Source organism: Lepisma saccharinum, chromosome 4, assembly GCF_977018435.1.
Source record: "Lepisma saccharinum chromosome 4, izLepSacc3.1, whole genome shotgun sequence".
NCBI classification, from domain to species: domain Eukaryota; kingdom Metazoa; phylum Arthropoda; class Insecta; order Zygentoma; family Lepismatidae; genus Lepisma; species Lepisma saccharinum.
This window is the reverse complement of record NC_139232.1, coordinates 11,242,604-11,259,370: the sequence shown is the minus strand read 5'-3', so window position 1 is coordinate 11,259,370 and position 16,767 is coordinate 11,242,604. Positions and strand designations below refer to the sequence as shown.

General features: G+C 37.2%; 1 protein-coding gene across 9 annotated transcripts in view; it reads left to right on the top strand.

The window, feature by feature from the left end:
- LOC145986374 (uncharacterized) overlaps nt 1-16,767 on the top strand; it is a 219,815-nt gene that overhangs the window by 104,087 nt on the left and 98,961 nt on the right. For 8 of the 9 annotated variants that reach the window (XM_083120300.1, XM_083120302.1, XM_083120298.1 and 5 more), the window contains exons 5-6: nt 4,069-4,213; nt 11,794-11,976. In XM_083120300.1, coding sequence (XP_082976426.1) covers nt 4,069-4,213; nt 11,794-11,976 — 328 coding nt within the window. The remainder of the gene's footprint in view (nt 1-4,068; nt 4,214-11,793; nt 11,977-16,767) is intronic. The other variant, XM_083120301.1, reaches the window with a different exon arrangement.

Here is a 16,767-nt window from a genome sequence, read left to right as displayed (position 1 = left end):
CCGTGTGCCAGTTGACAACATTTGTATCTTTTTGGAGAGCTTATGAAACGAGGAAGTTTTTTCCGTAATTTGTACGCTAAGTTTGTTACCATTTTTTTTAGTAATCCTCTTCGATATTAACGATAATTTCCAAATTTCTTCATGACGTGTGCATAGGGTCAAATTTGTTGCAAATGTGCTCTAGTATTACCCCTTTCCAGGAATAGGTCGAATTACCAATCACCCTGTATATACGCCCGTGCACAGCAGGTTACAGAATAACTGATTCAGGATTTGTGCTCGCAATTTTAAAGTTCAGTTAGAGTGTCAACTGTTGACAGTGTAAACTTTTAACCCATCCTAGTCAGAGGAACCAAATCCGAAGTTGTAAGTTATATTGTTACGTTTTTCTTTCAAATTCATTATTCGTGACAAGTTTACATTGGACTCATCCTACAACGATTTTGTACATCTCCATTTGGCATTTATAAGCTGTATTTAATGTCATAAAAGATCACTTCGAAGGCAACCGGAACTTCATGTAAATTTTTCTTGTATATGTAAACTATGAATGTGGGAAATCCAGGTTTGATTCCTGGGGTGGGTTGGAATTTTTCTGACCTTGTCCCCGCATAAATCGGCTTCGGGGCTGGGGTACCTGGGGGGGGGGGAGGGTAAAGGCAAGCAGGGGCCAGCCCCCTTGACATTAGGTAAAACTATTTTGTGTAATTTGTTTGCAGTGAAGAGTGAAAAAGTAGTCAGCAGACATTATTTTGCTCACAACTTTGAGGCCTCCTCGATGGCGCAGTGGTCGCGTCGTCGCCTTGCAATCAAGGGGTCCCGGGTTCGATACCTGCTGGAGGCACAAGTGGTTCGGATCCCACTTTAAAATGTAGGTCCAGTCCCGATTAGCCTTACTGTGCATAAAGTGGACTTAAAACAACAAATCAATCAATCAATCACAACTTTGATGAAGGATAAATTCAGGGAACATGAACAGCATCTATTACATTTGTTCATCGTATTTATAAGGAGGAGTCTTAAGTAGCGGCAAGCATTTAGGAGAATCTCTTCTCTAGACTTCAGAAAGTTCCTTCACAGGGGAGCTTCTTTATCTCTACCTTCGTTGCCCCTGTTGAGACCTCTAATTTATACAAAAATCTGTGACTTTGATGTCATTATGCAAATTCCCTCCTCATCTGCGTCAAAGGTTAACAGCTCCCAAGTTTTGGGAACGAAGGGGAGTTTTATTGTTTCGGCCGGGGAGTGGAATGTATACACTATGATTGAATATTGTACATCTTTTCTTGGGTGATATAAATATCTGCATCATCAAACGTAGTATGGAGTGTGTAGTAAAGGTGATTTCAGTAGCAGCCAATTAACACTTCAAGCGATATTTTAAAAGATATAGAGAAAATGTAGTATTTGTGTGATATTTCTAAACTTTATGTAACTTAATGACCCTTTCCCCCCACACATAATTTACCTTCATTTAATACAGTTAAAACTTTTGAAAAATGAACTTGATGTACAGAGCCCCCCTAATAACTCGTGAGCCCCCCTAATAACCCGTGAGCCCCCTGGAGATGAATTCTGGCTACGGGCCTGGGTAAAGGTGGCCAGGTGTGATGCTGATGACATCATCCCAACTATGGCCAAGATCAACTCCACATCACCCCATATGCCTTCATGGCATGTGTGTACATGCACAGCGGTGCATTTACCTTACATGTAAACTATGAACAACATATCTTTTACATTAAGAATGAATCATTAGACATGGCTTTCTACACCATATGAGGTTTGCTGCAAGCTGTTAGAAAACTTTACATGATCAACCTTCGATCTTGCCACCAAAATTCCCAGGTTTGAGTTCTGACCTGGTTATGAGTGTTCTTTGTGAGTGTCCATTCATCAATTTATCATCACTCACCCTTATCATTGAGATGAGCCAAATGTGACAGAAAAGTGAAAAAAAATAACAGAAATACAAATATCATATATGGATGGTAATTTATAATCTCGTGATGCCAGTGTGCATCTCATTTTCATGCAGTATGTAGGTCAAAAATGTATAAATCGGACATGTGGCTTTTTCCAATTCTATGGATGTAGAAAGTGTTCTCTTTTCTGGAGGTAATTAATAATCCCTGACATTTTATGGACAGCTCAGCTGCTGTGCAATTGAGACAGCAGAAGTCCCTAATGGAACAATGTGATCCACTAGAACCATAAATCATTCAATGTTATGTGAGATTCCATTCATCAGGAGTGAAAATATTAATTATAATGAAATCCGCCAGTAGGCAGTAGGGTTCACTGTCCTAAATATGATACTTTTCAGACTCACTGATACACGCACACAGGCTAATAGTGAGTAGACCTACAATTTAAAGTGGGATACATACATACATACATACATACATACATACAATATATATAGGGGAAGGAAGGGTAAAGTGGCCACTCTAAGGTTTGATGAATTCATATCATACCTTTTTAATCAGTAAAGTTATAGAAACATAGACCAATAGTAAATATAATAACTTTACTTCCAATTTCTATTTTATTTTTTTTAATTCTTGTTGTTTAGAAATGTACACATTATTTTTTTTTAAAAAAAAAGTACGAAGTGGCCACTTTGCCTGCCTAGGTTGGGTAAAGTGGCCAGCCCCTTCCCATTTTACCTGCATAGGTAAATGAACAAATCACATTGATTCAAAGTGTGTATTTAATCAACACAAGCTGAAGTAATACACATTAAGAATAAGTATTATGTTTTTTAAGTATTATCTTAAGTATGAAATCTTTACAAGATAATGTAAATAGTAATTCGTAATCAATAGTCTATCAATGAAGAATTAGAAATAGGCCTATTTGCAAAATTCGCACTCAAACTCATCATCTTCTTCGTCACAACCGGCGCACTCTTCATGTGCCCACTTCTTACATTTTAAACATCTAATCCATCCTTCATTGCCTTTCGAGTCTGTCTGTGTTTCGTGGCCACTTTGCCTGGAATGACGCCATCACAAAAACTGTGGTCTAACGTCTAACCTACATGACTTAGCGTTTTCAAACACACATCATTTAAAAGGTTTTTTCATGCTGATCAAACACCACAAGAGCATATAATTATAACACTTACTATTATTTAGCTATAATCAACAATTTGTACCACTTAGCTTAAATCAGACTTGCGAAGAAACAATAAAATGAGTTCACCTCTAGAAAAGTGCAGCATCCGTGGCAACTGTTTCACCCAGCTCCCGCATGGTGGAAGCACTATACAGTGAAAAAAACTCACATGGCCACTTTACCCTTCCTTCCCCTATATATATATATATATATATATATATATATACACTGCCCTCCAGAAATTAAGCAACAACAAGAAAATGTGAGGTACAAGAGAAAACAGTTGGAGAAAAGAGAAGAAGAGTGGTGGGCACGCTGAAAGAAAGCAACGAATGCGTTAGGGATCATATCCCTTATTAGTGTCAGACAACGGTCACTTTTCGTTACAAATAAAATATGTACACCCTCCGGCATTGTGTTTGATTCTATTGGATGATCACCATTTGTTGCTTAATTTATGGAGAGCAGTGTATATGTATTTGCCAGCATATAAGGCCATCAGGAGGTTTTAAGTTGGATATGAATCACTAAATACCTCCACTGGGTGATCAAGCATGGGACCTCTTGTTACAAGTTGTCAGAGAGACTATACAGTATTAATAAGTTCCTTGAATTGCTGTAATTCAAAAGTTTAATTTTTACAAAAATGAGATAAAGCAAAGGTGGAAATTGTGATTCCTCTTGATGTTACAAACTGAGATCAAACATTCAATTATACTTTTTATAATACTTAAGTCATCTCTTTTGGGAGGAGCCATACCCCTACTGCTAAATTCGCCAATGATTTAGGACTTAGATTCCACTATGAGTGTCTCCAGAAAAAAAACATACCTAAAAACAAAACAGCATGAAGACCAACAGAAGGTTTCCAATGTCAACTTGAATGAAGTAGTATTTACATACGTGAACTGCAATTGTTTTTACATAAAGCATTTTATTTCCCTGCAGGAGAGTTCACATCACCCAAGCCACTTTGGATTATCTCAATGGAGAATATGAAGTGGAAGCTGGCCACGGATCATCAAGGAATCAGTATTTGCGAGATAACAGTGTGGTTACATATTTCATCATTCCTCCAGCTAGAAGAAGGAAGGTTAGGGATATTTTCTTCATTCTCTCTCTCTCTCTCTCTCTCTCTCTCTCTCTCTCTCTCTCTCTCTCTCTCTCTCTCTCCCTCCCCCCCTCTCCCTCTCTCTCTCTCTTTTTGCAGATATTTAACTCTGATTACACTTTCCTTCTATTTTATCAGAGAATACTTTTTCATTAATGACCTGCAATATTTAAATATTTGGTGGTGTATTTTGTTTCAATTGTAGTGTTTACTCTCAAAATTAGCTAGTTTTCTCTAGTTTCATAGGTTCCAAAATGATTAATAAATATTGAATTCTAGAGTATTAGAAACTTTAATGCCAAAGAATTATTTAACATATAGTTTTATTGTACAGTAGAGATGTTGTAATTTACTATTTTGAAAACTTATTGATCAAACTTTTTATCAGAAATAATGAAAAGCACTTACAACTTAAAGTAGTTGTTTTTTATTTCAAATTGCTTTCATATTAATGCAGAAGTTCTAGTTATCTCAACATTATATTCTCTTCAAAATAGTTTTCAGAAGTTAATTTTTAAATGCCATATTCTTCTTCAAATCAGCTTATGTGAATAAGTTGCAGTGCATTACCAATGAGAGTAATTATGTCTGTTGACATACTACCAAGTTATTATTCAAAGTGTACAAAAATTGAATTATGGTTATGTTAGTAGTTTTACCATATTATTTTGCATCTGCAAAAATATTGAATTTATGTTCACTAGCAATAATAATAATACAAGTAATACAATATGTACACATACTGAATATGAATGAAATAAGGTGAAATTTTGGAGATTTTTTCTATTCCACACTTCAAAACTTCAGATATAAAAAAAAAAAGGTTCCTTACAGATATGAGAGAAAAATGTCTTGGTGCATAAAATCTTTTTCTGTATTGAATTGTTGAATTGTATGTAATGATTTTTCCATCAACTATAAAGATATTTGCATTTTCAGCACAACACTGATACTAACCATTGGAGCAAATTATACTCAAAGCTTTTAACTATATACAGGGTGAACAGAAACTATAGGGACAAACTTCAGGATGTGATTCCTGACAGGTAAAGGAACAAAAAAGTTCATATCAACATATGTCCGGAAATGGATGGTGAGCCTGCAATAAAGCAATTAGTACCGGTACGCATTACATGGCATGACTTTCATCCATGTTACAACAGGTGTTCAAAGTGGTCTCTATGGGATGCAATGCAAGAGTCCACACATCGCATCATGGATTGCCTCACTCATTCGAATGTTCCAACCTGTACCTGAATAGAGTCACAGGCTACACGGACACGCTCTTCAAGGGTCTGCACATCAGGAACTGGCTCAGCTTACACAGCACTTTTCACATGCCCTTACAAGGAAAACAACAAGTGGGTTTAAGTCTGGTGATCGAGCGGGCCATGCCACTAGGCCTCCTCGTCTGATCCATCTTCTGGGGAAGATATTGCTGAGGTGTTGACGAACAATAATGCGAAAGTGGGCTGGCGCTCCATCATGCATCAGCCACATTACCTGTCATATTGCCAAAGGGACATTCTGAAGCAAAAGAGGCAGAGTGTTCTGCAGGAATTCCAGTTATGTCTGTCCGTTAAGGCGTTGTGAAAGAACAAATGATCCAAGTAGGTGGTCGCCAATAATCCCTGCCCAAATATTGAAGCTGAACCATTGCTGATGAGACGATTCAACCATTCCTCGAGGATTGGCTGTAGCCCACAGATGACGATTGTGTAAGTTGACGATGCCATCTCTATCAAAGGTTGCTTCATCGGTGAAGAGGATGACAGAAAACCCAATATGGTGGTGGCATATTGCAAAAACCAGCGACAAAACCGTTCCCTTGGACGAAAATCCGCTGGTGATAATCCCTGCACACGTTGCAGGTGATAGGGATAGTAGAGATTTCCATGTAGGATACACAACACCGTCGCTTGGCTTACACCATGCTGGCGGGCCACTTGCCTGGAGCTTGTACTGGGGTTGTTCTCAATATCGTGTAGCACATATTCCTCCAGATCTGGTGTATGCACATGCCACAGCTGCCCTCGATGTTCGCCTGTATGAAAGGCCCCAGTGGTGCTGTCTGTCCGGGTACATGGCTCAATAAATCTGTACAGCCTATTGACCGTTTCCATCTACTTCACCGTATACGAATCTCTGCTTGTTCCTGGTATTAATAATGGACCATGGTGCTTCGACGTAGCTCTAATCATACAATCTACAACACAAAAAAGCACACTGTGAGTGTTGTTATGAGAGGATAATGTCGTTGTTCAGTGCCATCTACCTTGGCAAATGTGCGTTTCCGGACATATGAACTTTTTTGTTCCTTTTCCTGTCAGGAATCACCTCCTGAAGTTTGTCCCTATAGTTTCTGTTCACCCTGTATATAAAATATCTCATCCTCATGAAATGCATACATATGAGTGCACTATTTTGAAGGGAATATTTTATTTCATTTTTATAAAATCAGTATCCTAAGAATTATTGAAACTTATTTCAGTTGTGTATTTCCATATTAAGATATTCACATATACAGGGTGACTACAAAGTCTTGATTCATTATTGCTCGAAAAAGTGTTAACCAGGTTAATCCTATATGTATTTAGACACATGTAAAAGGGAGAATGAAATATTGTAATGCTTATCTACTAATTTATATGCTAAGAATCTACAGATTTCATGGTCAGACTAACATTTTTTAAAGTTGTTAATAAATGTGGAGGATTTTCTTTAAAAAATGGCATAACTCAATTTTTTTTGAATAATTAAAGTTATTTTGATCCAAAGGACAAAGATTTTTGTGGCCATCCTGTAGAAAATGATAATATTGAATATTATTTTATTCTATGCAATTAAATATGTACCTTTTCTATATATGTGTATGTGTTTCCTGTGTTCACATTAAGCTGTACATTAGCATCATATGTTACCTTTTCCCTTCAAAGCAGGTCTTGTGTCTTTATGGTCTCATGGTGGAATTCATGGGAATTACAGCTTTGGAATCTATAGCTTATTTGGTATCCTAAGTAAAATTTCATTGTGTTTATTAATCTGGTGTTTTTGTGGTAAATAAGTAATATGTTACCACTATGTGACATAGTATAAAGCTTTTGTATTCAAAACCATATTGCCAGACATAGGTAGTTGTTTTTGTAGGATTATCTTTTCTATTGAATTTCAGTATTAGTATGCCTAAGATATTGAATCTTGACCATTAATAATTACTACATACATAGTTAATAAAAGTTCTTATGCACAGCCTCAATAATTATTACAGTAGGTTTTGAGATAATAGTAATTAGTTTAGGATTCAAGCTACATTTAGTGCACAAGTATTTCCCTGTAAATAATAGTGCATAAGTTAATTGGCATGAAAAGAACAGTTGTTTTATAATTCAAATAATTATTAAGCTAGTCTGGCAATATTGGTCCCTTGTCTATGTACTATTGTTATTATGGCTGCACTATTGTTGCTGCTGCCCTTCCTGCTTAGTAGAAGCTGAATTAGGGGCAGTGCTATTTGTTTTTTGGGTTTGTTGTTATGTTTGTTTCTTTACCAAGCAGTGTTAGAAATGCCATTGTTACATACATATTGCTTACCCTCCACTGGCTGTATGGAAAGTGTTTATAGCTGCGGAAAATGTTGGTAGTTCTGGCACTGCTCCCAATGAGTGATGGGAACGTTTATTGTTTACAAAGGAATTCTTTCCAGCTCACAGAAGGTTTTTCTACTCTGGTTTTGCAGCAGCATCCCAGCTATAGTCTCTTGTTAATGTTATTTATACATACTCTGGAACACAAAGTATTCATTTTGATACCCAGTGGAGGCACATAGTGGTTTGGATCCAACTTTACACTGTAGGTCCAGTCCTGATTAGCCTATCTGTACATAAAATGGACTTAAAACAGCAACTCAGAAACAACAACAACATTAAAGGTATTCAAGATGTGAATGTATTTGAGTTATGAAGTTCTTTCCTAATTGGTTTGGCTTCAATATATAGTCTTAGTTTGTCTTCCACAATCCATCATCAGGAAGTTTCTTCGTGAAAAGTTGTGAAAATTTCGTAGAACGTTCAATCACTATTCTTTTCCATACATCTTTTCTCCTGGAAACCAGTATCATTCTTCTCATTAAACGTACACTTGCTCATATTTATAAGCACCCAATAAGTTTCTGTCGGATTTTGACCCCTGCAAAGAGAAAGGCGAGAACATGAAGTAAGATCTATGGAGAAAATCAGAAATAGTCCCCATCAACGGCAATAACCTATCTCCAACGTTCTGGCAGACCATGGAACCCATGGTGGTAGAACTCAGCGGAACGTGAATCAAAGAAGTCATCCAGTGCGTGATTCAACTTGTCAAGGGTTTGGAACCCCCTGAGGTGGTTATCTAAGGAATGGAACAAATGCTAATCTGAAAGTGCAATGTCCGGGGAATATGTTGGCTCCATTAGTGTTTCCCAACCAAGTCAGATAATTGTGTCATGGGTAACCTTAGCAACATGAGCAACATTGTCTTGAAGCAAAATTACACCCCTGTGATTCACAAGTCCTGGCTGTACAGTTTTCAATCTTCCATGCACATTGCTGTGAGTACACAGTTGCATTGATCATCTGGCCAAGTTGCAGCAGTTCGCGATGCACGATACCCCAAGCAGTTCACCAAACGCAGAGCATAACCTTCTGTTGATGCAGTGGTGGTTTTGGTTGTTTGGGAGGGGGTTCATGTGGTGCCAACTATTGACGATGGTGCCATGGAGTATCGTAAAGAGCCCACTTCTCATCTCACGTGAGCACTCTGTCCTGAAACAGGCTCTTCTGGAGATGAGACAGCAAAGAAACATAGGCATCTGTTTGTGTCGCTTTCTGACCATCTGCCAACTCATGTGGAACCCATTGTCCTACTCTATACCATTTTCCAAGGTGATAGATGTGTTGGCAAATGGTTTCTGCTCTGTAATTGCATGCTTCTCCCGATGCCTCACATGTTTGGCTATTATCAGCCTCAACAGCCACATTATGGCTTGTGGATGTCACTTGAGATTCATTGCTGTTCTTGAATTTGTTAAATCACCATTGTATTCGATCATTTACCACATCGCTACCGAATGCATGGTATATTTTTCTTCCAGTCTCACTAGCGTTTGTACACAATTTAAACTGTTAAAGCATAGAGTCCTATATAACATTGTTTGGAGTTCCCATGTTTGACTGGCTCTCACTGATGACCCTGTTGAACTGTGGCGACCACAACCAGCAGGCCACAAGAGGAAACAATTGCTAACATATTATCTTCCTCTTATCTGTCTCGCCTCACAACAAATGGTGTAGGGAGCACATGTGATGCTACCCTGTTGAAATCCAACAGAACTTTATTGGGTACCTTATGAAGGATGAAGATAGCTCAACACCTGTGCTATGATCTCTCATAGCTTCATTAATATCTGACGCCTCCATGTCATTCTACTAAATGTTGATTAGGGCAAAGGAAGTTCTGAGTCATCCTCATATCCAGTTAACTCTGTCACAATTTTCTGTGTGCTTGTCAAGATTTACGAAGATCTACTGAAATTAAGAATGACCTAAACAACATGATTATACACAGCACAATAATAGCATGACTTTTCAGTCCTCTCAATGCCAGAGCCTTCCAACTAAGTGGGGAAGGGGTGTTATTGTGTCAGCTTGGTGATGAACAACATATTTGTGCTGTTTCTCTGTTTGATTTCCAGGGCATATAAGTTTGTTCGTAATGGTCAACAACAATATTTTATGGATTTGGTTCATCTGAAGTACCCATGTTGTGATTGTCCAGAATATGACTTTCATGATAAAATCTTGTGCACCCACCATGAATCAGTGGTATTATTACATACAAAGTACTTGGTTTAATGTTTATGTATTAACATTGAAAAAAATTCTTTGTGTAAGTACTTCCAGTTGCGCAATGTGACATGAGAAGTGCATCTTTTTTTTTCTTCCAAATAATACAGTTTTTCAAGTCATACAAAACATAAGACATGCAAATGTAGAAACTGTATTTTACAGCAAATATCCATCAATCAAGAAATGCAAGAACAGAAATTCAAAACTGACACTTGCCGAAAGCAGTAATTTATTTTTTTTGTATTTTGTAATAGTGGTCCATTTGGTAGCACCATGCAGGAAACCTGGGTTCAATTCATGGGATGGATGATCTCAGTTGGGAAGTTTTCGAACAATATCCTTGCATAAAGCAGCTTTTGGCAGGTTCATGCCCAAGATATTTGAGGGGGTGGGGAGAAGGCTGGTGGGGCCAGTTCTGACAATGTGGGAAGAAGAGAAGATCCAAAATGCTGCTGTGGTATTAGATGTGACCACCAATGCTATGGTAGTATTGGCAGATAGAGCTAGACATACAATTGTAGAGTTGCAATATAAATTCAACTCACATATGAACCACCATGGCCTGACAATAAGCAACACAGTCATTTACAGACAAAGGCTGTCACATGGCACGCAGCTTGGTGCTTATTGTTCACATTCAATTCTCAGAAGTATTAAAATAGTACTGTAATTATTCCACAAATTAACAATGTTTTCAAATTTCCTTTAATTTGCTTATACCAGCACCATTGAAGAGCCATGATAAATCTGTTCAGAAAATAACATATCTATAAATTAAATGATATGTATTAGCAGTCTGAATGTTAATTAACAAAAAGATTCAGGGCATTTTTGCATCACAATTGGAGTTCAATAAGAGTTGGGACAGGGATTAAAAAAAATACTGTCCCTACTAAATCAGGACATCTGGAAGCCTTGCATGAATGTTATGAAACTGAAACTAAAATTACCAAATATTGCAGACTGCAGACCTGCCTCTGTCAATAACAGTCCATTCGTCTATGCAAGACTAAAATCAAAATTCTTGCAAAATCTGAGAAATCTTCAACTTTATTTCGGAGGTTTTTACGTAGGTTTATATTAAAATATTTCATAGTTTAAAGGGGGGAGAGGGAGTCCTTGGCTACAGGCATGGCTCTGGGGCTCACCCAGCTTGTAATCAATACTTATCATGAGGGTAAATACAACCAGCATTAGTTACAGTATGGTCACAAACAAGAATGTGTGAAGCCCTACTTTCACCCCCCCCCTTCCCCAACATAGCGTAATGCACAGGGGATCGCATTATTTTCACATTTTGTAGTGTTATAACGTTCATTCTTTACTTTTTTTTCCATGTTAGTGACCTTTTTTTTTTCAAACAGGGACCTAACATTGATAATTGATTACTCACTAAGCATATTATTTCTAGATGGCAAGAAATGGATTGGTCAGTTTTGATGGTTTCCATTTTCTTCTCTTGGATCTCCCCCTTTAACATTATTTTGCTTTAAATACCGTACACATTAGGTTATATGTTCGGATTCACCAACACTGGCACTAATATGAAGATGCATACTCAACTGTTCCCATCACTGCAATACCATGCATTTTTTTTGTCAGTCTCGAGCTTGTGCTTCTAGAGGCTTTGTAGTGGCCCCACCCTCACTAAAGCGCCCTCTTTGGTGCATTCTGTTTCAGCCATTGTTGTTCAACACTCTTCAGGTCCGTTCAGCTCTCGGAGCCTCTCAGAGAAGAAAGCTTTCTTTTAAGAACGTGTCCAATGTCGTGGTTCAGCTGTTGCACTCGATCAAATACTCCATGGAGGTTCCCTTCTCCAACATGGCTGTCCAACCAGGAGACAAGGGAATGCCTGGGAAGAAGGCAAGTACAGAGAATTCATTCCTTTATGTTCTGTAACTTGTTGTGTAGCTAGATAAATAAATGTTGTGAACAATCCACCCTTTTTCTTTTGACTGTCACACTTAGTGGGTAGCGTCTCTGTAGTAGATAATGATGCTCTCATATCAAGGGTGATTTTGTTGTATGTTCATTCAGTGAAGTTGAATAAATGATGGAGACTTCACACTGCAGGTAAGATATTACTATTATTATGTTTATGGTATAAAAGATCTTCAGGTAAGTATTGTACTTATAACATAAATTCCATAATAAGGCTAAGTTAATTAAGCATTTGTGTAACTGGAACCTGTTATAGCTGTCAGCTCATAAGAAGATCCCTCATGGAAGTGAAGTGATGTAGCAGCAGGAGACAACTATTAGGGAGGGGGGAGTGCACCCTGGTCTCATAACAGATGCAGCGACAAAAGTTGCATTTCCACAAGGACATTGACCACAGCGGAAGGCTTCCTGCTATCCCTAAAATTTGTCCCCCTCCACCCTGCCTCCCCTCATTTGGGGATCTTCTCTTGGGCATGGCTATTGTACATGCTAGTGACAGCTTAGAATGTAAGATAAGAAAAATGTAAGGTGCGAGAGTTACATATTCTACCAGTTATATTCATCCAGAGCCTCAGTGACACATAACTAGAACCAATGGCATATGCTACCCTAGTCTAGTGGATGGGTGATCAGCAACCAACACACTAACCAGTGAGATGTCTATTCTCATGAATAGTACAAAATATTATGTAAAAGTTGTTATATGGAATATTAGGAGGGTGGGTATGTGTTTTATCTTCTGCTGCCTCTCTCATCACTGCTTAGAACAGAATGATCAGAAGTTGTTTTCTGTGTTTGTGATCTTTTTAAGTTGTGATCTTTTCTCCTTGACCGACTTTCTTAACATTTTAAAAATTTAATTCTGTGGAAATACATTATTACTCTATGAAAATACATGTTACGGAAACACATGCTTATCAGCGATACGCACAAGGATTTTGTAAAAGAGGATGAAGGTTGTGTCTCCTTGTTTGTTGGTCTGGGCTATATTTTACCATCTTTTTAACAAATATGAACCAAAAAGAGCTTCTAACTGCCATGAATTCCCTCTGGACATCCTGCTATTAATCATTGTATTAGTTATTTTTCCTGTAGGACAATGGACAATAGACAAGAAATTTAGTATCTAGATATTGTTTCTAATCTTTGGGGACCTACTAAGTGAGTGCTCTCTGAAACTACAGAGCATTCCCTGACATTTGCTATGAGACTCGGCGGCAAGTGGCCCGGCATCAGCGCTTGTCTTTCCCGGTGAACGGGTCCGCGACAGTCACTTATATTAAACCTCGTAAAAAAGTTTATTGTAAGAGGGTCAGTTATGAATAAAAGTGGAAAGAAAAATGGGGAAATAAAGTATGCAAAGACAATCCACACACCATCCGTGAGTTAAAAGAGAGTATTGTACGAAAAATCAGGAGAATTACAGTAGACGAACTTGCATGTGTAAATGCCAATTTCCTTCGGAGATGCCAGGAATGTGTTGCAGCAGAGGGAGATAGTTTTCAACACCTTCTGTAGTCAAGGTTAGTACACAATATGAAAACTGTAATTTTAATAGCCGACTCTAGCGACTGTCGCTGACCCGTTCACCGGGAAAGACAAGTGCTGATGCCGGGTAGCTTGCCGCCGAGTTTCGTAGCGAATGTCAGGGAATGCTCTGTAGTATGTAAGTAGGTACAGATACCTAGTATGGTGTACAGTGGTACAGTGCAGTGATAGGAGGAAAGTAGCTTGAGTCAGTCTGTATGGTAGAGTGGATTGAACTACACTGTTTTTTATTTTCATTTTTCTCCCCCAAAGATAGTGAAAAATGCTTTCAGTTTGTAACTCTCATTCCATGAGCAAGATTTATTTGATCCCAGTCAGTATCTTCATCAGTTTCTGTTTCTTGTGAAAATATATATCTGTCCATGTTAAATACACTGCTGAGGGTGAATGTTAGACCAGTTACTTACAAAATCTTATGAAGTACTAAATCACTTCTCTGTTATGTTCCTTCTTGATTGGCTCTGAACCAATGTTATGGTCTATGAAGACACCTTTGCTCATTCTAATTGATAGTCTTTTTGCACATTTTAATGTCCCAACAAAAAAAGAATGAGGTTTTCAATATAAGTGATCGTTAGTGCCCAGAGAAACTGAATTTTACTTACAAATCTGCAATTTCTACAAATTTACAAATGATTGACGTTTAATATATTTTATACATACATTTATAAATTCACATTTCATCATAAGATTTACATTGCCTAAGGTGGTCTTTCTGTTGCTAATGTTTCAATAGGGTCACAGAATGTGTCCATGTATCAACGATATATTTCAGATATCTTGAGGGATGCATGTCCTTGTATTCAGGGCCACTTAGCAAAACCAGATTACATAAGTCAGCAGTGGTAAAATATCAGGTTTCAAAATCATGCGCCTACCATGATAGAAATTAAAACTACAAATGTTACGATTTTCAGAAATTCAAGTTTCAATCTGACAGAGCTAACCAAAGAACTGTACAAAAATGTGTTTGTTCATGTATGGTTATTTAACATCGCCTCTTCTTTTAGTTGCAATCTTAAGGATGAATAAGTTCTAGACAATTGTCCATGTTACCAAATTCAAATAACTGATTTATTTTTAAAGAATTGTATGACACCACCTCTAACGGTGCTGGGATCGCATCTGGGTGGCGTTAGCTCATAGCTACTCGCTTAGATTTAGCCTTAATCTTCATCAGGCGAGGTACCTAGATAAGTGGTAATCTATACAACTCTTAAGTGAATGGCGACACACAAATTGGGGTTTTATGATCTTTAAGACTGAACTGGCAGGAACATAATTAGAGAAAGGAATAACCTGTCTCGTACTTGAAGAGTTGATCGCTAATCCTCCTATGTTCACTCACACACCCAAGTCTCCTCCTCCATCTCTTGAACTTCTCCCTTATCCTCTCCCTCTCAAAGCCAAACACCGACACCCTCTTCTATCTCTCACCTCCGATCTCCTTTCCTCCATTTCTTCCCCTCCTTTCTCTCCCCTACTTCCTTTTTACAACTCATGATACTGGAAACTTATACTGCTGTCGTAAATGCATTTTTTGTATATCCTGCCTTCTACGAAGGCCAGGGTAGCTCAGGAATGTGAGGTACACTACGAATTTAAAATGTACCTTGTGCTGATGTGTTTTCAGTCACTCGACTTTCTGACCAATAAAGATTAGCCTTCATCATGGACCTTTTCCAGCAAAACTGGACTCGGCAACCAGCTCATGTTTCTTCCACACATTCGTGCCCAATTTTTACTCAGTAACGCTTTTACTTTTTTAAAATTTTACTGAAAAAAATATCTCAACCTTTTACTGTGGTTTGAGTAAGATATGTATTGCTATTTTTTAAATAATCTGACTTAAAATTTAACTCGGAAGACTAATGTTTATTAGTTGAAACTTCAGCTGACTGTCAAACACTATAATGTACATTTCTTTTTTTGCATATGAATGATGAGCTAAATAATAATAAAAAAACAACACAATCAAACACTCATGTTCTGTCCAGCATTTCTTGGACAAAACATAAGTTGTAAACCTGTGTTTTTAGTGTTTGTTGCTAACAGGAAATTCTGACGAGAGAGATTCAGGAGATATAGTACAGTATATCTGACATTAGCCCTGCCACATAATCACTGTTGCCTTTGGTTCAAGTGGTTCTGGGTTTGTTACCTAAAATCTTGAGATCCTAAAATAACAGTGTTCATCCAGCATCATGAGGACAGTTATGGAACTACTCGAACAGAGGAAGCAGTGGTTCCTCAAAGAGCTAAACACAGAGATTAGTTGATTTCTAAAATTGCAATCAAAGGAGAGATTGTCAATATGAATGTAAGTATCAAAAAAATCCTACTGTATAGTTGCAATTTTCATAATTCCATGGGTCATTTTGAAAGATTTAAAAAATAAATCTTAGTATGTATTTTAACTTTGTTCAGTATTAAAATCTGTAGAAAATTTATTGGTAAATGTATTACTATTTTTGTTTTGTGTATCCGTTGGAATGAAATGCATTAAAGCACCAAGTAAATTTGTAAATTTATTTTCTTACATTAGAATACTATATTATTTGTGTTTTAAATTGTGCCTGCATAAAAGAGGAATGCATGATTCTTGTTATGTTTTAAAATATTGTGAAAATTTATCAAAATATAAACACTGCAGTTTATTTCTGTTGTTGGAACTTCTCTCGTAATATTTTTTTTTAAAACAGATTATTCAGTTTGAAATATTGAAATATATATATTGACATTATAGTTACATTACTTATTCAGTTTTCTTTTATTGCATGCAACATGGTACTCTTTTAGGATGTGGTAAGTGTGTTTGAAAAGAGAAGTTCAGTTTTGATTCTAATGAAAAGTAGAAGTATTCTGCAAGTCAAGTCTTGATTTCAATTATTACTGTAGTTTACAATGATAATGTAGTTTGATGCACTTCAATTGTAGTTTTTAGTGCTTGAGTTTTTGAAAATAGATACTTATGTCTGTTACAATTAGGTGTGTTGAGTGTTGCATTGTTTTTGACGAGACTTGAAAAAATCACATTAACACAGTAGAAGTGAATAGTATCACTATTTTATAGTTTTGGATGCAGTGTTTGAATATTTTGAGAAAGTAATCAGATTTAGATGTTCTCAGTTTTAATTGTTTCAGTAAATAAATAAACATCGGAGT